This window comes from Alligator mississippiensis, chromosome 2 (genome assembly GCF_030867095.1).
Source record: "Alligator mississippiensis isolate rAllMis1 chromosome 2, rAllMis1, whole genome shotgun sequence".
NCBI classification, from domain to species: Eukaryota; Metazoa; Chordata; order Crocodylia; family Alligatoridae; genus Alligator; species Alligator mississippiensis.
In genome coordinates this window covers 179,013,263-179,040,063 of record NC_081825.1, presented here as the reverse complement: position 1 = coordinate 179,040,063, position 26,801 = coordinate 179,013,263, and the positions used below count along the sequence as shown (strand labels likewise).

The following is a 26,801-nucleotide window of genomic DNA, read 5'->3' as shown; positions in this document are numbered from 1 at the left end:
CATAAAGCCAATGTCTATATTGAGTCAATGATTTTTTTTATATCCAGTAGATTTATGAAGTGAAGTTTATAGGTTTGTCTGTGAAAAGTGTTTCATAAATTCAAACAAGCACTGAACCTCGCTAACCTCATCACCAGAAGCAAACTTCCAATAGCCCAAAACACACCGAATGGATTCAGACCATGCCATGACAAGAAATGCAGAACTTGTCAACATAACTCTAGTACCCCCACAATTACTATATCCCACAACAGAACCATCACCATTCCTGAATCTTACAAATACACTTCCAGGAACGTTATATACCTCATCACCAAATGTCCTGATGGAAAATGTGTAGGAGAGACCAAACAACAACTGCGCACCAGAATGAATGCACAATGAAAATTTATTAAAAACAAGAACACTCAATTACCAGTGGAGACACATTTCTCAAAAGAAAACCACTCTCTCTCCAATCTCTCAGTTGTGATCCTCAAAGGAAATCTACAAAACAACTTTTGTAGACAAGCCTACAAACTTAGCTTCATAAATCTACTGGATATAAAAAATCATGGACTCAACATAGAGATTGGATTTATAACACGCTATAACCTGCCTGACATCTGACTTCCCAGGTACCTCTCCACTTTTACCTGCTGCATCCCTCTCCCCCACTGCCCAGCTATTCTCTAAGTAGCAAACTTAATTTCTCACCTATTTTTAGGGTGAACAGAGTTGGGAACATTAGTACCATAGCCATTACCTGAGAGCTGAGCCAATCTCTGTGCTTCTCATTGTCAATTTCCATTGGAATATGGTTCATCTGTGTTACCCACACAAACCAGTGACTTTCCAGAAACCTTCAAAAGGAAGAACAACAGCTGACATCCCAGATCAAAACACAGTCCATACAAACTGCCATGGCGATGCAGAGTAGCCTAGGTAAAGCTAACAACAGAGGAGATAAAGGGAATGGAATATAGATTGTAGTCCTGTTATATACAGAGGAGGCATAAGATGTCACAGAAGTATTTCTTCAAGGGAATGGTGAAATCTCCGATTCTGAAGAGTAGAAACCATCAGTTCTGCATTAGGTTTGTTCTCTCTTTTGGCATTCCCTTTAAGGGCTTAAAGCAATTGGGATACTGCACCATGTTAATCCTTAGCACTCTCTCCTTCCTAGGTGGATTGCTTTTTCATGCTGTTCTCTGCCTTTCATCTCAATTCACCTCTCTGCATGTCAGATAGTAAGAATGAACCTGGAAACACACTTTGTACTCGCATTGATCCCAGAGATTGTGTTCTCTCAACCCCTACCACTCCATGCCCTCAGTTGCTGATAGTTTTCTGGTTTCAGCCTCAGTAGAGGCCAAAAATGGAACAAGCCCTAGGAGCCAAAATGCCTAGGCAAATCTTCTTCAGTTTGGGACCAAATAGAGACCTTGACTGGGTAGTTATATTGCTTATACCCTTGTTTAGCACTTTTTCTTTAAAAACGTAGATGAATTCAGTCTACATGGTTTTCTGCCTTTTCCCAGAAGTAACTTCAAATATAAGCCAGAAAGAGCAAGATGAAGAAGGATCTAGTAACTGTTCTCAGGTCTTTTCGATGGCCTTGGTGGTTGCTGTGCACCCCATGTGCACTGTGTAGTATTTTAACCTGGCAGCTAAAGGATTAAGGTCTGACTTCTGCAATGTGATGCACAGCTTAATTAGAACAATCTGAGCTTGTGATTCCCTGCACTGCCTAGATGTGCCTGGGGTCAAACTAAAGGTAGAGACTTGCATTTATATTCTAATAATAGTGATGTCTCTGTACAGCTTGTATCTTCTCTGAGCAATGAGGGCACCTATACATGTGCATCAAGGCTGCTCCGATGCACTGTAATTACAACACATTGGAGTGGACTCAATTAACTGAGTCTGCTGGAGCGTGGTAATTACCACAGTCCAGCAACTCCAGTGTCACATGCATCAACATTCCCGCACTGAAAAATGGTGGCAGGGGTGCTTTAACTAAAGCTTGTTTGAGCTTTAGTTAGAGCACCCCACTGCCATTTTTTGGCATGGGGCCACTGATGCATGTGATGCTTTGGGCACTTTAATTAGATCTGCTCTCAGAGCTGCTCTAATTAGTGCCCTCCCCACCCTCTCACCTCCTGGAGCATGTGTATAAATGCCCTGAGAGACCAGCAAGGGAGAGTTTTCATAACTGATTAAAATGCCGGGCTTCTCTATAAAACTCCTTGGACTCTTTACTTATTATCTCAAATTTAAGTCAACTATTGTTGCTACGGAAATGCCACTTTGTGATTCTTCACTAAGAATAGGAAGCAATATTACTGGGAGGAAACCTGATCCTACATCCAACCAAAACAAGGACATCCAGCAACAATAGCTCAGCTGTTATAGAATTTCCGACTTGACTGAAGAAGGAATTGGCTTGCTAAACTTTTAATCACATGAACATTTACCATGATTTGATTAATCAATTTAATGACGACTTTTGAGGGTCATATTTCTCTAAGGACCTGATCCAACATCAGTTGAAATAAGGAAGTCCTAAATCATGGCCAAAGTAATTAAAATAACATGGAGATAGAATTCAGATCCCATAATTTAAAGAACCTTTATATAGTTTTTCCTTTTTTTGGGTAGAAGAATCATCTTTAAATTAATTTCTTCCTTTTTTAAGGATCTGAGCAGTAGAATTGACTGTACACCTGCTTGCACCCTGGGCATGACTTAGCAGGGTCACAGAAAGTACTTCTAGGATAGATACATGAATTAAATTCTGTGCTACAGTTTGGAACATCAGTCAATCATAGTGTAACCTTCTGAGTGTTTGGTATAATCCCTGTTCTGTGCCTCATCCACTTAAGATGTGATTGGTTGCAATCTGTCACTCCAGAGCTGGAGCAATTTAAGTCCAGCTGTAGCAGTTTGTGCTTTTAGCTCAGGTCTAAAGTTGAATTCTTGGTGTAATCAGCTAAGAGGTAGTCATCACAATGGCACCATTTCTATAACGGGAATATAGAAGTAATGATCCTTGAGAGTGTGGACTAGGGGCCACCCAGCAATGCACATTGCCATGCTGGGTGATCAGACTGTAAGTTGGTGTATGGTTTCTCTCTGACAGGAACTGGAAGTACAGTGAAGATGGTTTTCCCCACTCAGAAAAATGGAACACCCTCCATTGTTCCTAAGCTACTCTCCAGCTGATCTGGGAAGAAGTTGCAGTGAAGGGCTGGATGACATGGAGCCACTGGGGCAACTTCACGTGTGTGTGGGAAGGAGGATGGAAAGGTGTGCAGAAGGGAGGTGAAGATGGAGAGTCTCATCTGCCTTTACCATCATTAGGGACTTCTTAATGAGGAGGCAGACACTGAAACCCAGTAACAGACCAATTGGTGTAGGGGTGAGCTTGAAGAGAAACTAAAATGGAGGTTAAGGGGGAGATTGAGACAGGGGAAGCTAATGAAGGTAGTGATAGGAAGCAGCAGAGACTGGAAGAGATGAAGAGAGAATCTGGATAGTGTGATGTAGAGCAGAATGAGTTTAGCTTGGCACTGCTTATCCCCCTAGGATGGTTTATGGTGCCCATGGTGAAGGGAGAGGAGAGCAGTGGGGAGGCCCTTTATCTCTCCTACCTGACAAAGGTGAGGAGAAACAGGGACCCCAGAACTCCATAGAAAGGGATGAATGTGATGAAGTAGCGTATGTAATAACTGAAGGCCCAGATCAGGTCCTAGGGAGAGAAAGAAGAGATTATGTATTACAGACAATGTACGGTCTTCCACCTCCCTCTTTAAACCAGCTGTCCTTGCAATAAGGACATGATCCTCTTCTCTCCCTCCTCAAAGAAGGTTCTTTTGGGTATCAGTTGGGCCTTTTCTTCCCCACCCTCCAGATGAGATGGGGCTCGATGCACAGGACAGAGATGTTCTTTCACTCACCGCCCAGAACTTGTGCCTGATCATGCTCATCATGATTTGCATTTGGAAGTACACAGGGATGAGGAGAGGTGGGAAAACTGAAAAGCAAATGCAAGGTATCAGCCATCACGAAGCAACTGACTGTAACATGATGGAATTATGGACAGCTGCCTGCAAAGAATAACTGGGGGAGGAGGGGGGGGGACCTGTTAATAGGGAACCCACAGCTCTTTCCTACTGCTTCTCTATGTCCTGATTACCTTCAGGTTCTCAAGCAATTAGACCATAGGCTATGTGTTCAGAAGCCCAGTGCTTCTGCTGACAGGTCTTTATGCTGAGGGCTGTCACCGACTCTCAACCATTTGCCTTACTTTATTTAGCCACTTAGTATCAGCAATGATGTGATGAAGAAAGCAGGGCACCTGACACATAGCAGGTAAAGTGTGAAAGTGATTACAAGCTCTAAAAATGGATTAATAAAAAGGTGAAAAATTGTTCTCCCAAACCAGGAGGGAGTGGAACAGTAAAGGGGCATTTTCCACCCTGTAAGCACTTTGGGAAATGAAAGGCACAGTGCAGATACTCACCCAGGAAGAAGTACTCATGCTGATGGTTGTAAGGCAGGTACTTCAGCTTCTTCTTGCCATACTAGAAGGGGAAAGTGGATGTCAAAGATCTGGCTCAGCTTGTTACACTCATAGATAAGGAGGAACCTACTGAGGATACCTCTTTAAGTTTAAATATCTCTAGTCAGAGCTGGAGACTTGTGACCTAATCTGGTCCTCCTGAAGTCAAGGAGTGTTTTGCTATCACTTTAAATGGGAGTGGGATCAAATGCTCACAAAGCTGTTTCAGTTTCCTGCTGTATCTAGACTAGGATACTTGAAAAATAGGTTAGCCAATCACAGTCAGTCCTACTGCAGGGGTGTGGGTTGATCTTGTCTTGACAACTTGTTTTAGCACGACTTCCTAGTGAACGCTGCATGGAAATCCCCTTTGGATTCTTCTATTCTCTTCCTAAATAGAGACGATTAAACATACTAATTAACATGTGTTTGCAGGCTATTTCTTGTCTTCCTATTTTGGGCCCAGTACAGGAGCTGAGGAATGCTTCTTGTTGGTGGGAGCAAAAGAGATAGAAACGTGGTAGGACTTGTTCTTTTTTCTACCATGGACCCTGTTTGATTTAAGAAAAATTATCAAGGACAGGTAATCAGTGAGAAAAGAATATTATTTCCAAGCTTCCATACATAAGCCCAATGGCATTCACCTTTGTGAAACACTGTCATGTGTAACAAGGTGACTGGACCTTTTGATTAAAGCAAATCCTGTTCACTTGTGATAGAATAGGTGCATCTTAATTGCACCTGATTAGCAGGAGCAGGTGTCACCTGGAGCTAATAAAGGGAGAAAGAGGAAGCAGGAGTTCCTTCGACTGTGTGGTCTTGGGATGTCTTGCGAGGTCCTTAAACAAGGCTAAGGACTAGGATGGTAGCAGAAGGGCTTGGATACTAATCTTCAGTCAGTCATTCAGCCAGACAGGACTGGAGAAGACTGTGGGTACAAAAAGTAGCAAAACAGTAGAAATGGGAAAGTGGTAGTCAGCGGTGCCTGTACACATGCTGGGAGGCTGCTATGACGTGTGATGACCATGACGCATCAGAACAGACTAGATTAATCGAGTCTGCTGGAGTGTGCTAATTAGTGTGCTTGTGTATCAGCGTGCCCGTGCTTCAAAATGGTGGTGGGGGTGGTTTAATTAAAGCTCATTCAATGAGCTTTAGTTAAAGCACCCCTGCTGCCATTTTGAAGTGTGGGGACATTGACACACGAGACACTGTGGGCTCCTTAATTAGAGCGGTTCTCGGAGCCACTCTAATTAAAGCCCACCCCCGAACACATGTAAAAACATTGCAGATGGCTAGAGAGGACAGTAGAACAGACACAGCAGATGGTCATTCCCATGTACTTCTCCGAGATGGAGGGCTGTGGGGAGAAAGCTAAGGAATGAAGGAGGCAGAGGGGCTTGCTGTCCTGTCCAGAATAACTGTAATGAGATGTCAAACATTGGGCTGCTAACACTAAGGTGTTGGGTCATAGATTTGGTTATAGAACGAATATACTCAAGGTGATTCTTTTTTTTGATGAAGCGTAAATAAAAACAGGGTGATGTTTGGCAGGGCCGCTGTGGCCGATGCCCTAGGAAAAAGGCTGTGGAAAGAAACAAAGATGAGAGCAGATTCTGATTGCTAATTATCTTTTTGTGCAAAATTTAAAAAGAAGGTTACATTTTCTGCAACATATATATTTTTTTTGAAGAAAACCAGAGCCCAACTTTTACTGAAAATTGAATATTCTTATCTGAAATATTTGGATTTTGGTTCCCAGTTCTCATTAAAGAACTGGAAAACTTTGACCCCAACAAAAAGTAATAATCCAGTTAAAAAGGTTTTCTCATTTTGCTTGAAACATTATTTTATTTCTCATTGACTAAAATATTTTGACAAAATTTTAACCAGCTCTAAGGAAAAAAAAAACATACTCTCAGGGGGAAAAAAAAAATTCTTTGTGGCTAAGATGCTGGATCAGGATGTGCATCAGGAGATCTGGATTAACTGTCAACACTGCACAGATTTCTTGTGCGACCTGGTGATTGAGTCATTTCATTCCTCAGTGTTCCTCATCTACAAAGTGAGTATAATAAGCTTTCTTTTTCTTTTCTCCCATTGGCTGCCTTACTCGTCTATTTAGATTGGACAGGTTGGAGAGTGGGGACAGTCACCCTTTACAGACACCGGTACACATTTATGCTGCAGCACTGGATGCTTTTAAAAGGGGTGCCAGGTGCCACAGCACAGTATGCATCAGTTCGCATGCGGAGCAGACTTGACTAATCGAGTCTGCTCCAACGCACCGGATCTCCAGCACATCTCCGCATGAAAATGTATGTGTATAAATGCTCTGTGTCTTGTGTAGAGCCTCTCTCAACAAAGTCCTGAACTCAGCTGAGGCCTGTGATGATCCCATCTTAATAATAAGAAACCAGTTGCATAGATACTTTTGATTCCGTTAAATCTATATAATGGCATTGTGGATTTACATTGTGCGGGCTACTCTGAACGGACACGGCCTATGGCCAATCTTAGCATGCACAAAGAGTGTGTGTGAGGTAGCTTACTCCTGAAGTAAGCTATTTCTTCTAAGGGTGTCCTCATGGGGAGTTAGTGCAGAGTAGCCTAAGCACTGTAAATTTATGTGTTTGCTTACTGCACTGTAGCTTCCCTGTGTAAACAAGCCCTTCGCCTCCCTGCAGCATTTGTAACTCAGGCAAGCTGTGCAAAGTAATAGCCTGTAATATTGTGTGCAGTAGCACTGATGCAAGTTTTATTATGGTTTTGTAATGTGTTACATTACAGGTCTGCAACAGGGGGTTGGACTATCTGACCTCCTGAGGTCCCTTCCAACCCTATTCATTTATGATTTTGCTGTTAGTAATAAGCAATATCCATATGGTTATGGCAGTAAAGTTAAACTACCAGAACTGTAAAGATAGTGGCAGAAGAATAGCAGGTACACATGACTGATAAAATCAGGTCACAGACAGTCTGGTAGTCTCCACCATGCAAAATAAATCTACAATGTCCGTCTTGTATCCAGCAGACTGCTGCTGCTGTTAGTGGCAGTGGGGAGGCCAAGGCGTGATTAGACCAGGTTGAGAAGTGATCCCTCATAGTAAGGGCTATGCTCAGAGCTAAGAACCTGCCACAGTGGCTGTCTTTCATATGGAAGAGGAGAGTATCCTGCACCAGCAACCTAATACTACCAATTGTGAGAAGTCCTTTGCTTGGTGTCTCCACCCAGTTTTCTTGTTTTAAAATCTCTGATTCTAAGGTGCCATTCCTGTTATCATTTTTTTTTTTTTTGTCCCAAGTAATCTCTTGATTTCTGGGGCCTGTGATTTATGCCCCCCTCACCTCCCCACATAGATTTAGCTTCTGTTGGGGCTCTGTCCACCTTCACTGCACATCACGAGGGCTCATATTTGTCACCAGTTTTCTGGGGTTCTCTCCTGTGTTCCCCCCACTAGTACTCTTCTTTTACATGTTTATCCCCAAATTTCTCCTGTCTCCTTATACAATTTTTATTGACTCCCACCCTCAACTATTTTGTCCCTTTCCCTCTCACTGAGTGAGGTCTTCTGGGGTTTGTTCATGTCCTTGAGTTTGATCCAACAGATCAGTACCCTTTGTCACTTGTAAATTCCTACATCTTGTGCAGCACCAATGACTTCATAGATTGCAGTTTTATTTGGAGGAAATTAAGCAAGATCTGAGCTCCACAGGGCTGCATATTTGGCTCCATCAGAGAAAGGTCTGAACACATAAGAGCATCTGAATACAATTATGGTCTACATACTTCTAACATACATCTTCTGAGAGCAAGACAGTTTCTCCATTGCCATAAACATCCATATTTTGTTATTTCATGGCAATGGGACTATGACCCTTGGGCAAAACTCACTCAGCAGGAGCCAGATTTTCACAAAATAAATTGGCATACTTCATTGACTTCACTATGGTGATGCCCCCAGTATGAAACCTCCTCTGGGTCTGAAGTGATGGATTTAATTGCAGTACCTTAATATACCCTGTAACTAAGTGTGCAGTGTGGCTCACAGTAGCTGTGGGAGCCATGACCAAGAAACTCAGTTGCAGTAAATAACTGTAGCTTCAGTGATTTACACAGTTGAGGACTTGGACCTTTGTCTTTGAATAAACTGGTTTTCCTTGTTTCTCAAGGAGGCATCCTGTTTCTGAATTGCTTCTGTTTTTGCTTACTCAAGGGCGGGGGCAAGTCACTTGCTGCTAGCCCATACTGGCAGAATACCATTCCACCCCATGCTGCCAGCTCAGCTTTGCTGGCTGGTGCATTAGGAGATGTAGTCAAGACTCCACTTGTTCCCTGCCAGTTCCCCTACTAGCTCTGGTGGGGAAACAAGAAAGTATTTTGCACACCTTTTCCTTGCAAGCCCACATCTGGACTAGATGCAGGGACACGTGTCAGGGCTTAATCTCCATAGGTACAAATTGTTCAAGAAGGACTGGTAGGGAGGAAAAGACAGGAAGGAAGCAAGGGGAGCAGCAAAATGAAGACACCAGACTTCAGAAAGGAAGGCTTTAAGAAACTCAGGGAACTGGTAGGCAGGATTCTCTGGAAGACCAGTCTGAGAAGAAAGGTTGTTCAGGAGAGCTGGTCTTTAAGGCTACTGCTCCTTGTCCTGTCTGCTGTGGCCACAGAAAATACACTATCTGCATCCTCCATATAATGATCATTCAGCTATTTGAAGAGAAACTTCTGGAGATGGGGAGCATGACAGAATCAAGCCCCAGAGGTGGCCACAACGCCCCTTGGTGGCTGCACCGTTCCTGCCCTGCTCAGGCTCCTTAGGGTACCCTCCCTTTCCTCTTGCCTGCACACCTTTGTTAGAATTAGTTGGTTATAAAAAGGGAGGCTGCCACAGGATCCCTGAGTGAGCCCTTGTCTTGTTACTGGTCAGTGGGTCCATCTCAAACTCTGTTGATCTCTGTCCTGTCTCTCAGGCATTAGGTAGGGTCCTCCTGGCCCCTTCTGTGTTCCAATGCACCAGTTCCCTTAAGGGCTAAAATCCCGCCTTGTGCCTTAACCTCGGTACGCCTCTTAGGCGCTCCCCTGCAGTCTACTCATAGCACCTTGTAGCCACCTCCACTAGCTTAAACTTAAGCAAGCAAAAAATAATAAGCAACTGCTTAACATAAACCATCTCCCCCTCTTGGAGTTCAACAGCTATTTGTCTAGCCATCCTCCCACAGGGCTCTCACCTTCCTGCCTCCAGAGCATTTAGTGCCTGCCAGCATCTTTCAGGCAGCTCTTCCCTGCTGTGATCTCCATCCCTGTAGACAGCACCATCCTTCCTCTCTCCAGGTGCTGGCTTTTAAGCTTCCCGGAGCAGGGCTCCTCTTGGGTCAGGTGATTCTCTAGCCCAGAGGTTCCCAAACTCTGACCAATTGGGCACCCCAATTTAAAATGATACAACCTTAAGTACCACCAGCACATTTTTGTCATATAAAGTCATTATAATAAATCTGCTAATGCGTACCACTAACAGTTGTCTGCATAGAACTGGTGGTACCTGTACCACAGATTGGAAACCACTGTTTTAGCCCCAGCATAGCTCTCCTTCCTTTATTCTGATATGCAAACTACGACTGCTAGTTTCGCTGCCATACCAGTACCCTTGCTACTCAAACAGGACTCTGCCCTACTGTCCTACTGCTGGCCGGCTAGCCCAGCAATAGGTGCTTGCAACCTGGGGGTTCCTGGCTGCTTATTCCCTTGCAGCCAACCCATAATGAGCAGTCCTTCCCTCCGACCTGGGGAGCTTCCTGCAGATGCTTCTTCCTTAAAGTAAAGGAGTCCCTGGTTCCTTGTTACAGAGGGTTTGATTAGGTGACCTCCTGAGGTCCCTTCCAACCTTATTATTCTATGATTTTGATTGCACCCCTGCGTGGGTATTCAATTCAACCAAGACTGGTACTTGACATCTAAAATTGCAGTACTATAGGATTCTGCACCCTATATGATTTCCTCAGATCTTGTCTGAAGCTGGATAAAGCAAAAAGAAATCCTTGCACCCGTGTTACCATGATAGCTGCACTCAACTGAATTGCAAGGGGTCCAGTTAAGCACGCATTCCTACTCCTGCTTAGTATATATGGAAAATGGCTACACAAATATTGAAAGACTCTCTATGCCAACATGAGATCAACTTTTTAACTGAATCTATTTGTACTCAAAAGTGAGTGTCCTCTGCCATTCTTTCTCTACACCTTAGGTCATATTTTTGGATGAAATTTTTTTACTGGCTTTCTACATCCTGTTTTCACTCTCATTCCTATCATTTTCCCTTCCCCTCCCCACACTGCAATTCAAAAATACAATTATCTTTGGGCTGGGAATGGGGATGAGAATTTATATTGGTTGACCTAATCAAGGCCCTTGCATCTTTCCAAAACTTGGGCCCAACTCCTGTCAGGCAATTTCCTTTTGGGTTGGGATACTTCTTCTCTACATTTCTTTGATATTGAATCTTAACAACCAGAGTTGGGTCCATCAGACACAGATCACCTTTTTAAAATTTCACATACACAATATTTTCTGAAGACTTTCAGGAAAAGTGCCACTTTCTTTTCATCCCACTGTCTTACCTCAACAGGCTGAGAATCTCCCAGGACAAAAATGTGTATCATGTTCACATCTGGGTCCTTCTTGAAAATATTGGGCTTTGCATGATGCTGGAAGTGACGGTGATTCCACCAGTTTGCTGAAGCACCCTAGAGATGGGAAGAAGGAAGAATAGTTAGTCCGCAAAAAGGCATAGTCTCTCCCTACTAGAATATCTATTTCAGTGCAACTTTGTTTATACCCAAACGATTGACTATCTCTTAAAATTGTTCTAAATGTTAAAGAGCTACATCCTTAGTTGATATAAATCTCACTAATACAGAGGAACTGATTGAGACTATAAAGGGGGAGATACTATGGATAGAAGCTCACTCTTGTAAGGGACGGAAGGTTTGAGAGTAGCAGGATAAGAATAAGGGAGTTCAGTACACTCAGGGAGCTTGTAGGGAGACTGTCTTGGGAAGATATTTTTAAATGATGCAAGAATGTAGAAGCGAGGTCAGTTTCTGAAGGAGACCACATTAATGAACAACTGAAAGCCATCTTGATATGGAGGAGAGAGGGGAAGCATCATATGAGACCACTGTGGCTTCCTGAGGAGCTCCCTACTGATCTGAAAATCAAAAAGGAATTACAGAAATAGAAGACATGAGGACACATAGTGAATGAAGAGCACAAAAGAACAGCAGGAATTTGTAGGGAAAATATAAGGACAGTTAGGTACAAAACTAAATTCAATTAACAAGGAACGTGTTAACAAGGAACAACTAAAATCATTTAACAGCAACAACAAATCTGTGAATATATGAAAAGTATGAAGAAAACAAAGGGATATAGAGGTCCATTACCACATGTAAAAGGAGAGCAAATAAAGGACGACACAGAGAAGGCTGAGGTATTTTAGGTCGTCTTTGCTCCAGTCTTCATGAAAAAGGCAAACTGTGATCAGACACTTCATTAGCGATGATAAAGAAAGGACATGTTATAGAATAGGTAGATGGCAGACGGATCAGCCAAATCTAATGAAATTCATTGAGTGCTGCTTAACAACCTAGCTGAAGGAATCTCTGAACCACTGGTCGTTATCTTCAAGAATTTGTGGAGGATGGGGGAGAGGTCCCAGAAAGGCCAGGCAAATATAGCACCTCCATTTGGGTGGGAGGCAGGGAAGGGGAAAGAGGAGGTTTTCTGGAAGCTCCAAACCAGTCAGCCTAACTTTGATTCCTGGAAAGATTCTGCAACATATTATTAAGCCACCAGTTTGCAAGTACCTAGAAGATAAGGGGATTTTTTTTTTTAAAGCAAGCAAGCTAATGCAGGCTTGTTAAATATAGATTCTGTCAAACAAATCTAATTTTCTTCCTTTGACAAGATTACTGGACTAATGGATAAGAAGGAGGCTGCATATATTATAAATCTTTAGTCCAGTAAGGCTTCTAACACTGTCCTCACAATATTCTCTTAAACAAGGTAAGGAAATATGAGCCTAATATAATCAATTCAAGGCAGGTGCACAGTTGTTTGAGACACGGCTCTCAGAGAATAGTTCTCTCTAACTGGGAGGGCATTTTAAATGTCTTTCTGCTTAGATCTGCCCTATTACTGTTCAACATTTTCATTAAAGATTTGGAAGAATAGGAGTCAAGAATGTGAGACCAGATGGAATGGTGTGCCCAGTTTTGAGCACTAGCCCTTACAAAAGATCAAGACAAACTGGTAGAATCTAGAGGAGAAAAAGAATGATGCCAGGTTTGGAAAACATGACATATGAAGAAGAATGCTGCGGGGGACAGAGTTATTTAAGTCATTTGCTTTGGAAAAGGCTGTTATAATAATGATGACCATTTGTTCTCTGTTGATACTATGGAAAGGGCAAGACGCAAGAATTCATAACTCAATGGCTGTGAAAAGTTAGAATAAGCTATACAAGGATGTTGCAGAATCTCTTTAATGGGAGGTATTTAGGAACAGATTTTTGTGTATATAGTCTAGGTATACCTGATGTTGCCTCACTGCAGGGGGTAGGCTCAATGGCCTCTTGAGGTCCCTTTCTGTTCTTTATTTTTATGATTCTATGAATTCAGTTTAGCTGAACTAAAACATTCACTTTGTGTGCATGTGAAGTCAGCCCAAACTGCAGGTAATCCCTAATATTTTTAGTCTACAAAAGCAGGCAGGCAGAAACCTGTTCAGCATGGGGAGTACAAGATAAATGACATTTTTTGCTCTGAGCTCTATCATTAGTGTCATCAGACATGTCAATGGTAATCATAGCAACAGTGTGATGAAGGCTAATCTGTGTTGGTTTGTGTCATGGAAGAAACAAGGTGCTTGTGGGGGCTGATGATGGAAAACTGGCTAGCGAAGATTTTTCCCCCCCAACTTTTAAAAGGGTTTTAATGGAAAATAAACAAGGGGGTGGGGAAGAACTGGACAATGGCCCTAGCAGTCCTATACCCTCATTGTGTCTCCGGCTCCTGAGAAATGCAGTCCCAAGCTGTCTCACTGCCAAGGAAGTTCAGGCAGGAGGCCAGCAAGGCACTTGCCTTGTGAGTGGCAAGACGCATTGTGGACTGCTGGCTTCTCATGCTGCTCCTAATCTCTTCCAAGAATTCAGAGTAGACAGAGAGCCTCTTTTTCACAAAGTAGCCTTGAGTTTGGCTGTGGAAAGATGATGAAGATACTTCACTCTAATGAAGTATGTTGGAAAATGGTTGCCCCAGGACTCAGCAATAGTCTGGCAATTGGCTGTTGGAAGTTCTCTATAAATGACTGACTAGCCATGAAGGAGGAGCTCTTGTTGTTAGACCGCTGAGATAAATTGTTTTGCATTATGCTTCCCTGGTGTTTTCTGTTCAGGATTTGTGAGTGAATTAGGAACGTCTGACAGTGAGAATGTTAAAGGTCTAACTGTGCCCATCCCTTGTGCTAGAAGGAAACTTACTGCTTTGCTTATGATACCTAATTCTAATAGTTTATCTATTTGATGTGCTTTTATCTTTAAAGCCTGCTGATATCATTGTGCACCTGATCTCTTCCCTCTCTCCTCTTTGGTATTTTGCCTGCCTTCTGCCTCATGTTTTTCTATACTAACTAACCTGACCTGGAGAAGCAATTTCTTTTAGCATCCACTCTACCAGTTCATGTAACCTTATTCATATGAATGAAGCTCTACCTCTAGTCCCTTTACTCTACTCTAGAAATAAATGGAATCCTAGTGGGAAATGCCCTTCCTCCTATGTGTAAAAGTATGTTGAGAAACAGTCAAACAATGTGTGTGGTGATTGCAAACTAATAAAACTTCTGGCAGATACTGTCTGTGCTAGATACTAAGGAGGGCAGTGGAAGGGTATGGCCACATGCTATGGAAAGGCAGTATTGTTGCAACTCCAGGAGGTTACTTGTTACTGCACTTGCCAGTAGATGAAACCCTATGCTGGGAAACACAGAGCTGTTTCTTATTGCTGTCATAATTATTGCTAATGGTTGCATTCCAGGCCTGTGCTTAAATGGCTGATAAGCAACCAAATAGGCATTTGACAATATGTACCATTTCCTTGTTTCCTACAAGACCTCCCCCTTCCAGGAACATATGCTAGATCAGTGATCCTTAACCATGGTGCCTTGGAACAAAAGAAACCCAGAGGTTTTGACCAGGAATCCATGGTGTTAAAAATGTTCTGTGCTTTTGTGGTCTTTCAGAGTTCTTTGCAACTTAAGAATGCCTCTTGTCTTTTTCTGCAATCAAAAATGAGGGAAAACAAAGAGCCAGCATTTTCTGAGGAGTGCCTTGAGTTTCAGGCAGGGGGTTGCCTTGAGTCTAAAAAGTTTGAGAACAACTGTTCTACACAGCTGTATTGCACAGAACTCTGCATTGGACCTTACTGAGTTTTGAGTGTAAATCAAGTAATTCCACTGAAGTCACTGAGACTATAGCTGCTAAAGCTATAGTTGGTGAGACTATAGCTGTAAGATGCTAAAGTCCTGGATTCGCATCTGATCTTTGCTCCGGCTTCACAGGGAATCTGTAGCAAATTCATCTTCCCTGTGTGGGTTTATTGCTTTTACATCTAAAGCATGTGACAAGGGACCGATCAGATCCCCAGACTTCTCCACTGCAATCGTCTCCTTAGCATAGAGTGTGTTATCTTCCTTTACCTTCAGGTGCCCAATCACAAACTTGTGGACTATGTGGTTCCATACAGACTTCTTAAAGACAGAGAGGTGACCAAAGTCATGTTGCAGCCACCCAGCCTGGGCCTGGGGAAGAAAAGGAACAGAGGTCACAGGGTGGTTAGAAATCAAAGGCAGGCAAGATACAGAGTGGAAGGCAAGTACTGTGTGTCAACATGATGGTGTGGATGGTCCTACCAAAAGCAAAGGTATGGAAGAGGAGATGAAGTTCTATGCTTGCTACAGGGGTTACTGGATCCAGGAGAGAGGGACATGGGAGAAAAAGGTGTTCAGGGAGCATGAACATTATGTGGTGAGGGGGTGATTGGTCTTGGAATGTGCTTCTAAAGGGAGTTTGGTACTAATCTTGGCAGGAAAAGCTCTGAACAATTGGGTGCATGGATGGGTCAGCTTTCACAGAAGCACGTGCAAGTTGACTACTTAGGACCCACTACTTCTCACCTGGGAGGTTGCAAGGATGCAGGAAAGGATAAAAGTTGTGATCCAGCCGTTGCCATAATATGAAATCATTAACAAACCCAAAGCTTCCATAATCAAGATATGACAGAGGTAAAGTGAGAAGAATAAGGGATCTGCTTTGAACAAGTTCATTTCCTCTGCTGTCTTCCTCAAGGCTCGGAAATCCTCCACCAGCTGAGACTACAAAAAGGAAATGCAAAACAAAACATTCACTGTCTATACAGGTCTGAATTTTTCCCATGAAGCTTTGGGCTTCAACTCTAATGCCCCCATCACTGTTTTGGAACAATAAAGTCTACATACTCAGACAGCTGTCAGCTGTTTCTCCAGGAATGTGATCCTATTCCCTCACCTTCTAAGATTAATTTTGCTTCCTTGACTTACTCTTTTTTGAAATGGGAAGGGAGTTTAAGTCCAGATTCTTAGCTGGTGTAAGTCATCTGAGCAATGCTGAAGAAATAAAGCTACATAAGTTTATATCACGGATCTAAATTTCATTTTGGCCACGTGGCAGGGCCAGCCTGTGGGCCAGGAATGAGGGGCTACCCACAAGGCTGAAAATATGATGGCAGCAGCTCCCAGAGTTGTGGGAGCCAGTGCTCTTCCTGCCACAATTTCCAGCCCCATGGACAGACCCACAGGACAGGTGACATGGCTCTGTGCTCTGGATCCATTCCTGTGGGGAGTCCTGTGGGCTGTATGATTGAGGGCAGCAGGGCAGGCCCTATGAGGAGAGGCTATGGGACCTGAACCTGTTCAGCCTCCACAAGAGAAGGGTGAGAAGGGATCTGGTGGTCACTTACAAACTTGCCAAGGGGGACCAGCAGACAATGGGAGAGTCCCTGTTCCCCCAAGCACTACCAGGAGCAAAAAGGAATAATGACCATAAGTTGACTGACAGTAGATTCAGGCTAGATATCAGGAGGCACTACTTCACAGTCAGGGTAGCTAGGAACTGGAAACAACTTCCAAGGGAAGTGGTGCTTGCTCCTACCTTGGGGGTCTTCAAAAGGAGGCTGGATAATCACCTAGCTGGGGTCATTTGACCCCAGCATTCTTTCCTGCCCATGGCAGGGGGTTGGACTTGATGATCTGCTCAGGTCCCTGCCGACCCTACCAACTATGAAACTATAAATTTGGCAGTGGGACAATCACTGGCAGTATTAATTGGGAGCTTTAGTGATTGACACTGCTACTACTGCTGCCATCAAATTTCCAACCCTGTGAGGAGCCCTGCACACCAGATGACAGCTTTATCGATAATATCTTTACCATGCCTGGCTTACATGAACCAAAGATTTAGCCTATTTTCCTTTCCCCTGAAATTATGATTTAGTCCATTCACCTATCCACAGCCCTGAAGCTCTGCTCTTGTGCGAGTGTTGCATTTAAAGCAGCCATTTTCTCTTTTTGATTGGTCAGTTGGTGTGTGTAGTCATTTATGAAGGTTAATGTAATCACCCCCTATTATGGATGATGAAAGTATATATTAAATTCCGTCATCTAAAGAACAATAGGGAGGAGGAAGGATTTCACTTTAGAAAGCAGCCAGGCAGCACACAACATTTGAATAATGAATGAATGGAACATTTGGTAGGTGTATAGCACTGGTCCCATGATGTGAGACAGATGAGAGGACAGCTCTGCAGCTTTATAAGCACAGTACTCAGCCTGAACAGTTTTTGTTTGCTTTCTCCCATTGGCATTTCATTCCCATGCCACATGTGCCATCAACATGGCTACTCTTTTGAACTATTTCTTCATCTGAGGGCTCAGCAGAAGCTGGTCTGAATTTTGGAGTAGAATTTCCTTGGGGTGAGCTGTCTAAAGGATGTTATGGAGCAGACTATAGAAGGGACAGGTGGCAAGCAGTATCCGTGTCATTATTTTGAAGCCTTTTTATCCATAGCAAAAAAACCAACAAGCTCTATGAATGACTGGTAGAACCAGGACATCAGAATAGGAACAGCAAGTCTATTGATTAGAGACGTGTCCCAGCCCCAAAGACTGGAACCAGATCCAGCCTGATCTTGATCCTTTTCCCTTTAATTTTACGGGCATTGCAATCTGGGTGCTAAGGGCTGGACTTGCCTGATTGTTACAGAAAGAAGTTGAGCTGCACAGGGGTTGCTACTGAAGAAACTGCAGGAATAGAACAGGAAGGCCTGTTGCAAGTATGGTATCTTCATACTTGTCAACACTGGAACATACACAGAGGTGTCTCGAACGTGAATGTCTTTTCCCCGGGTTTCTGTGCTCTCTGGAGTTCCTTATAGTGTGGCAGACTTACGCATTGTGTGTAACAGCACTGGACACAGGAATTTGGAAGGTGGCTTGATAATTAAGCTGGAATGGGCAGATTATGGATTCCTGTCTAGCAGAAAACCCCTGAGAGCTACTCACATTTTTATCTCGATCCTGGCTGGGTTCTCCTGGGGCAAGCTCTCCAATAAGTAATGGCTTGAGAAACTTCTGCACAAAGCTGGGATTGATGTGAAAGGCCCAGAAAGCATCCTGGGGAAGAAACACAGGTAAATAAACAAGATTCAATAGCAGCTACTGGCCATTTCACGCTGGTTCATTCCTCTGTCCCCTGCAGTAGCCCCCTCCACACCATTTTCCCATACTTATTCAGCAGTAGCATAATGGTATTGACAGTAGCATAATGAAGGGGGGACAGGGGGATGACTACAGCAACAACCTCAGGTTATAACCCCAGAAGGGAAGGGGGTGTGTGAAAAAATAGAAGCCGCTGCATTGCAGGATTGGCTGCTGCTGTGCCACCATCATCACAGGCAGTGATGTCACATTACAACATTGGCCACTGACTGAACTGCAACCCCACAATACACAATTCTTCTCAATGTTGTGCTTCCAGGTCAAGAAGATGACTGAAGTTGCCTTTTATTAGGGTCAGAATTTTGACAGTGTTAGTCATCTAAAGATGCTGATAGAAATCTGTCTTGTGGGATTCCCCAATAGGAATTAGGTACCTTGTTGTTTGCTTTGAATGGAAATTAGGTACTTATGAAAATCCCAAGGGGTGCTCACTGATTTTAGGCATCTCTACCAGTAGGTGCCTAAATACCTTTCAGGTCCTTAAGGACCTGTGGCATTGCGCTGCATTCAACAAAAGGTTCTCCCCCCTCCCCCAACTCCAAGTTCACTGTCCAGAGACTCTCCAGGGCAATCCTAAAGCTTTTGCTTTTGATGGGCTGTAAACTAGTATGGTATCAAACCAAACACCAGAACTAGCACTGGCTACATTCATAAGTGTGTCTCAAAGCAAAGTGAAATTTTACCATTGGGAAAGCTAGTTCCTTTATAATCAACATATTATAAATGACAATGGATTGCTAGCTGATCAAGAAAGATCGGTTACACTTACTGGTATATTCTATTGTAGAACTGCTGACTCCCAATAATCACTTAGAAAACTCCACATGCATTACGTGTTTACTGTGTGCCTGGAAGGAACTAGATGTCTTGATTTGAGAAATATTTTGCAAGGTAAATGTTGAGGCCCTGGATGTCAGGGAGAAAAGGCTGAGTCTGCCAGATTTATGCAGGGGACTTCCCTGGTATACAGCCAATACCCTTCTCTGTTCCTTGATATGATTTGAACTAATTTCTCCCTCATCTTATGCTTCCTCCTACATACCTTCCAGCACCAAGATCCCACAGAGTCCTAGCAGGGAGAAGAACTGATACCTCCAAAGGTATTTTGCAGTTGTTCATAATCTCCCTTCCTTCCACCAGTTAGATTCTGGTCCAGAAAGATGGTGCTGGTCCAGAATGATGGGGAGATTTTAATAAAAGTTCCTCCATCCCTGCTCTTTCTTCAGTGAATCCCAGAACTATGTAGTAGTCAAATCTTTCCAGGACTTGCAAATGAATTTTAGTTGTTCTGCATGATCCCAAGAGCTTCTATTATAAAGGGTCCTGTCAGAGACTTGCTTATCTATTCAAATTGCCAAATTCCTAATCTACGATGTCTCCCGTGGCTTGGGAACTCAAAAGGAGATTGTGGGCATTATTGTTGTTGTTGGGTTTTTTGCCCCTGACGCTGTATGCTGCATACAAAATTCTCTCCAAGCTGCGCGTGTGCATGGCTGCGCACACTTTAAAATCATGCTGTGCACAAACTTATTAATGCCGTGCACCCGCCCAGAGAGGCACATCATAAAAGTGACACTAGAAGAGACCAATGGCGGAGGCACTGGGGCCAGCACAGGGCACTTGCCAGAGGTAAGCTCAGGCAGCGGCTCTTCCCCGAGGCCATGTATCTCCTTCCCAGCCCCAATGCCATGTCTCCTTGCTCCCAGAGGCATGGTGAGGTAGGACTGGGGGCTGGCGCAGGCTCTGCCGGTGCTGGGAAACTGCTCTGCTCCCCAGCCCCGACACCATGTGCCTCCTCACTCCCAAAGGCGAGGCGGGGGCTGGGGCCTGGAAACCTCTTCGTTCCCAGAGGCAAGGCAGGGGCTGGGGGCTGACATGGGCTCTGCCAGCACTGGGAAACTGCTCTGCTCCCCAGCCCCAATGCCATGTGCCTCCTCGCTCCTGGAGGCGGGGGCTGGGGCTGGGGCCAGGAAACTGCTCTGCTCCCGGAGGCGATGCTGGGGCTGGCGCGGGCTCTGCCAGCACTGGGAAACTGCTCCACTCCCCAGTCCCAATGCCATGTGCCCTCCTTGCTCCCAGAGGTGGGGGCTGGGGGTGTCACCAGTTTTTTAGCCATTTTTTAGCCATTTAGTGGTTTGTTTTTATTGTCACTAGTTTATGCATTTGAATTTAAAAGTATTAAACAGAAAAAGAAGCTGCAAATGGTGTTTTTATTAGAAGAATCCTAAGCTGTGTAATCTTGAATATGGGAGTTCTAGTTACAGCTGTGTCTAAGGGCACAGGCAGGCAAGGTGCTTTGGGTGCTGTGGGGCAGACCAAAGTGGCGCACTCACAGACTGAAGTGGTACGCTCACAGACTGCTACATCTTAGAGGAAATATTGGCTGCAGTGTTTCTGCTCAATGCCAGTATGAGAGCTTTCACTTGTCACGCAGACAGACTAGTGAATGTGGCCACTATGCCACCTAGCACAAGAGGGCTAACATTTTCAAGAGAACCAAAAGGGAGGAAAATTTAGAGACAGTTAGTTGCCTGACCCCCTTAGAGTTCCATGATAATAACACCCTGTGCTGCCACAACTCTTTTCATCCATGAAACTCAAAGCATTCACTTAAATACGTTTTGCCATTTTAATAATGTTACCCATTTAGCAAGTGCACAAACCAAGGCACAGAGAAGTGCCTTTCCATGGTATAAGAGCTAGGAATAGGACTCAGGAGTTCCCACCTATTTTCTAAACACAAAGTCCAGATTTTCATGTGCTTGTTCTCTGCAGCTGACCTACCTGGGTGCTGAGCTCTTCAGAAAAATCTAGGTCTGACTCTAGGTGCTGAATCCTGAATAGTCCAGGCAGGGTCCAAAGCTCAGTGGAGTCAATAGAAGCTTTTCAAATGACTCTTTCTTCCTTCCTTCCTCATGTCCTTGTGTGACAAGGTATTTAGTATAATTTGTAGATTAATTGGAATCTGTCAGGGCTATGCTGTAAGCACTTCTGTTCTGGCCTTGAACTTGTGATCTCTATGCTGTCAACCATGCGTCTTAGTGCCCACACCACTGTAGCCCCCTTCAAATTATTCTAATTAGGACTTTGCATTACATTCTGCCTAAGAAACGTTTGCTGACAGAAAGGGATGAGATGAAGAAAGGAGGGAGACAATCCGAGTCATTTAACTTGAGGTTCAAGAAATGCAGGAAGAAGCCAAGCCGTTTTTATATATGAGAAGTAAAGGCTAGAACAGGGGCAGAGAAGGACAGAAGCCAGGTAGTTACTAGAAGAAAAGAAAAAGTGTAGGGAATAATCAAGAGGTTAAGAAAGCTGTACAATGCTAGCGCCTTAGCAGGGAAAGAGGTAAACATGCAGCAGCCTAAGAGCACTGAGGGAGGCAGGACACAATGCCGAATAAATTTGACTTACAAAATGCATTTTTTGTAGCATTTGGACTTTCCAATTAGCTGTGGGAGAAGCTTGACCCCTTATTACCTCAGCAAGGGAATGAAAACCTCTCTCCTTAATGGGCAGCTTGCAAATGAGTGATGAAAAAAAATCCCCTTTTGGGATCAAGTGGGGAATAAAGGGAAAGCCTGTTACTGTAGCAGATGATTTGCAGTGAGACTGGGTCTGTTTATGCCTTTGTAACATAAGGGGCTGGCCTTGGTTTCAGTCATCACTATAATCCTCTCATGTAGACAAGGAAAGCTGTGATTTAGACTGGCAGAGCTTACTTGGATATCAAATAAGAGTGAGTCCTGCTGATTCCAGCTGCAGCTTGCCTGGCATGTATTTGGGAGTTAACACCAGCATACCCACACTAATGGCTGAAACTGGGACAACCTCTCAAGGGCACCTTGGGAATGGTTTTGAGCTCTTCTCCTTTTCTCTGCCCCAGGCCAAAGACACCTTGCCTTGAGTCTCTAAGTTTACCTACTTAGATATCTACAAAGGTACTTGTATGGCCTCCCCGAGTACAGTACGTGTTCTTCACAATCTTTAATGCATTTATTCTTGCAACACCTCTATGAGGTAGGGAAGAGCTATGATCACCATTGCATATAGAGGATATTGAGGTATGGAGAAGCTGAGTGACCTTGTCTAAAGTCAAACATAAAGGCTATAGCAGAGTGGGGATTTGAAACCAGATCTCCCAAGCCCCTAGTTAATGTGATAAACCCTTGCAATAAGCTAATACCCCCAGAATTTAATGGAAAAAAACTGGTTACCTGAATTAGACTCCTTTCAGATACTGGCTACAACACTTACCTGAATAGAAAATCTCACTTGTTAGATTTTAGCTTTCAAACCTGTTGCCACAGCAAATTCATAAAATAGACCTCCTCCTCCTCATTTATGTTTAAAGCACACTCCTGGTCCCTTCAGCAGGGAGTGGGGTGGAGGAGGCAGGGGACAAATTAAGCTTGTCTAAGCAATGGTGGTCTGCCATATTTCCAAGGCTATAAGTATTTTCTTATTTGCAAAGGGCCAGGTTCCTATTCAGGTGCCTTTGAGGCCCTGGACGTGAGGAAGAACAAAGACCGAGTCTGCCAAATTTATGCAGGGTTCTGCCTTCCCTGTCAGTGCACATCACTGTGTCACTGTGTAGCAAATAGTCATGGAGGAATATGCCTGGGAGAAGGGGTGTGAGAAGGATTAATGTTTGGGATGGATATCCAAGGATCCTTGCTGCCAGGTCAGTGACTCAGAGCAAAGATTCTGGGGAAAGACAAGAGGGAAGGCCTGGACCACAAGGGAAATGACAGACTGTCAGATGTGTATCATTTATACCATGAACTAGTGGAATTAGCGTGTCTTCTGAGGAATGCTTTGGTCTCATCCTGATTACAGCCTTGGAGCGGTCTCTGTCTGAGCCACTTGATGTTAATGGAGGGGCAGCTCAGAGAAACAGTTTCTTCCTGCCTCTTGGAAGGTATTTTCATCTACTTGTATTTAGCCTGGTAATTCCTTTTGTACTTCCTCAAAATGCACTTCCTAAATACATTGTGAGTATCTCATAAAGTGTCTTGGGAAAGATGCTTTCCCTCCATCTCTGCTCCAGATCCTTCTTTGAGTCTTGGAGGGGCTTTGAAACTTTGAGCAATGTTCGATTGTTTCATGCTTCTATGAGAGGGAAGGGAAAGGAGCTGAAACTGTTTAGAAATGCAAGTACACATGTGCACAGTGTCAGAACAAAAGGGTTTCTCTCTGGTTTCATTTTGACCTTGCACCTCCCCACTACCCTAGCACATGTCTCAAAGGAGACCCCAGCAGGTGGGTTCATTGAGTCCTTCTATTCAAGGATGGCTGATAAAGAGTAGGCATGTCACTGACATATGCAGTGGGGAGTGTTTCAGTACGCTGCCATAGAAGCATGAAGAATGCCATCTCCTGAATATTTAATACTGAGTTTATCTCTTGACAAGATAAAGATGATGACAGAATTACCCTTTCATTAGATATACCTCTTACATGTTTAATTTCTTTTAGGCTAGGAGGTCATGAGTTCAGATCCTATACTGGGATTGTAGGGCACCCTCAATGCCTTACATAAGGAAAGGTGGGGTAGAAGATGGACTCTGAGAAGTAAGTGCTAAGATATTTGGATGTACTACAGCCAGGTCTTGACTGCCTGACACCAGTGAGATGTCCAGTTAGGTTCGTTGCAGTGTGAACATGTTAGTAGGAGCGAGGGAAAGGGATGTCCTGATCTCTGTCAGTTAAGCAATTTTTAATCTCCAGAGATGGGAGTTGTAGCCTGTGTGTAACCTGTGATGCATGTGAAGGCACTATTAGTGTGTGTTGCCATAGTGCAACCTATGATGTATGTTTAGGTGTTAATTTTGTGAGTGCCCCAAGGCTGATATTTTATAAGAACAAGAAATAAGATTTGCATTTCAGACTTATGGGGCTTTTTTGCAGGATAGGGGAAGGGGAGGAGCACTGTTGCTACTTCTTCCACGTTCCCACTGGACCACAATTTCCTGGAGTACAAAACAAAATGCTGTAATTTGTCTTGGCATCATTTTCCACCTGAATGAGGTTATTTTGTAATCATAGATTTCTTTCAAAATAGGAAAGTTGTAAAGCAAATGCTTCGTCAAGTCCCTTTGACCAACACAGCTTAGGAGAAAGGGGACCTAAATCTTGGGCTACGTTCAAATCATTCTCTCTCCTTCTGTGCTTGTTTCTCTGAAAACTGTGGAATGGGTTGTAGTGGGGGAGAAACAGCCCAGTGATGGAACCACAAATGCACATCAAGATCTCTCTCTCAGAGTGACAAGAAGGCCAATTGCACTTGGATTTACAGCTGCAGGTATTTGAACCAAATTCTCCTATCTTTTACACATGTGCAGCCCCTCTGATTTTGGTGGGTGTGCACTGATGCACCTGCAAGGAGAATTTGGACCATTTATTCCCCTCAGAGGTTGTGATGGAAGGAGATAACGCAGCAAGGCACATCACAGTATTTTAAGGAAAATAACCAGTAATAACCTCAGAGCCAGTGACTGGCAGCAAGTACAGATTGGTGGATAGCCAGGTGTTAGTGATTCATGCTAATTCTGTCACATCTACCATTCCTTTCTGCAGAGGAGCTCACAAATCATGGTCAATGAATGGTTGTCCTTTCTTGCTCCTTGTCATCACTGGCGTACATACTCTCTGAAGAGCTACAGTGCAGCATAATTATTATTAAGGGTGGGGTGATGCCCTCCTGTGAGCACATGCTCTGACCGCAATTTTGGAGACAGTGGCTTGGGAAAACCCAGACTACAGCCAACAGAGGGATAGTAGATGTGCTCCTTTTAGTGCTCATTTTTCAGAGAGGGACTGAAATGTGAGATGGTACAGAGGAAACCAACTGTTAACTGCAAGAAGCAGCTCTGCCTGGTGGCAGCAGCAAAGGGAGAAATGGATACTTTTCTCCCAAACCTGTGGTAGAAAGCTCTAAAGAATTCCCTCCTGGGGAACTACGAAACAGCTCCTGCTGTTCCACCTCTGCAGCTTGCCATCCGCACAAAAGCCTCTTTGGATTATAGCAACCCATTTCAACCAGGAGAGATCCTTGATCATAACACTGAAACAACTAGCAGCATCTTACAAACAAGAAACAAAGTGGGAAACAAATGTTCCTGGCAATCTTTGAAGAGCAAATCTCCAGAGCAGGGTGGTCAGCTCCTGTCAATTACCATAGCTCACTGGATTCAAAAGAGCTATATACATAGATCGCTTGGATTCAGGAGTGCTATATGCCAATTTACACCAACATCCCCCCCCCCCTTTGCCCTTTCCCCCTCCAGTTTTTTTTTTGCACCCTGGAGCTAAAGCTCCCAAAGAGATCAGTTGTAAGTAGAGCAGGTGTCAGGCAGGGAGACAGAGAGGCAGCAGCACAAAGAGTAAATCCCTGCGGGGACCCCAGCCGTCAGTGACTCTGGTGGGGAGAGCTCAGCGCAGCTGTCCTTACCGTGGCATCCTCTCCAGCATAGTGGCTGATCACGCGGTGGCCCCCAGGGTGCCTCCTCACCCAGTTGGTGATGTTGTAGACCTTCCTGTCGATCACCAGCCACTTGTCTGTCTTCAGGTTGTGCTTCTGGATCTCCTCCCAGCTGTAGAAAAGGATCTGTGCCTCATGCTCCCCGGTCTCCTCGCCTTTCTCCCCTCCTTTCCCCATGGGCCAGCCTTGCCTTGGCCAGAAGCAGACACTGCCCGGTCCCTGGCTGCACCCCCTCTCTGGCCTGTAAAGGAGGCGGGTTTCCTTCCTGGGTGAGTTCAGCTGATCCCCGGTTCTCTCCCTTTTTCTTCTCTCATGTCGTTCCTCCCTCCTCCCCTTTGTCTCTGCTCCCCTCTCCCTCCCAGCCGGCGGGGCAGCCTCCCCGCCGCGCTGCCTGCTCGGAAGTGCCCTCTAGGCGGCTCTTCCCTGAACTGGCGGACTTTCCCCTCTCCTGCAGCCCTGCCCGGGGGGGACCTCAGCCTCCCATCCCCCCTGCTCAGCATCCTCCTCCATTCATTACTGATGGGGTTTCCACAGTGATCAGCAGAGCTCCTGCGCCAATCCCGGCTCTCCCCCAGCAGCGCTGTGCTCTCCCATTGGCCCGGGCTGATCTTTCGAAGGGAAGCAGGCTGGAGTCCAGCAGAGCCTAAAGAAGCCTTGACATTGTATCCCATTGGGCCTGGGGCCAGAGGGGCAGCGGGAGGGGGCATTTGGGAATTATTCAGGGTAGCAAAAAAAAAAAAAAAAAAAAAAGGGGGGGGGGGGGGGTTACTGTCTTGTGCTCCTCTCTCTCTTTCTGCTGCTTTGTGCATTTGGGCTCGAATTGTAAAAAAAAAAAAAAAAAAAAAAGACATTTCAGTCCTGCCACCTAATTAGTCTCCCTGTAGGAAGGAGAGATTTGTATTATGACT

The 26,801-nt window shown here is 44.4% G+C and overlaps 1 protein-coding gene across 2 annotated transcripts in view; it reads right to left on the bottom strand.

Moving 5' to 3' along the window:
• LOC102563693 (acyl-CoA 6-desaturase) overlaps window positions 1-26,392 on the bottom strand; it is a 39,523-nt gene extending 13,131 nt beyond the window's left edge. The window contains exons 1-9 of one of the 2 annotated variants that reach the window (XM_006274889.4): window positions 25,864-26,390; window positions 18,195-18,305; window positions 15,774-15,971; window positions 15,297-15,398; window positions 11,162-11,287; window positions 4,505-4,565; window positions 3,939-4,015; window positions 3,633-3,730; window positions 746-842 (exon numbers count right to left, since the gene is read on the bottom strand). In XM_006274889.4, the coding sequence (XP_006274951.1) occupies window positions 746-842; window positions 3,633-3,730; window positions 3,939-4,015; window positions 4,505-4,565; window positions 11,162-11,287; window positions 15,297-15,398; window positions 15,774-15,971; window positions 18,195-18,305; window positions 25,864-26,070 (1,077 nt within the window). In that variant the 5' untranslated portion in view covers window positions 26,071-26,390. Of the gene's footprint in view, window positions 1-745; window positions 843-3,632; window positions 3,731-3,938; window positions 4,016-4,504; window positions 4,566-11,161; window positions 11,288-15,296; window positions 15,399-15,773; window positions 15,972-18,194; window positions 18,306-25,863 lie in introns of both variants that reach the window. The other variant, XM_059722501.1, reaches the window with a different exon arrangement.
• Between the last annotated feature and the right edge of the window lie 409 nt (window positions 26,393-26,801).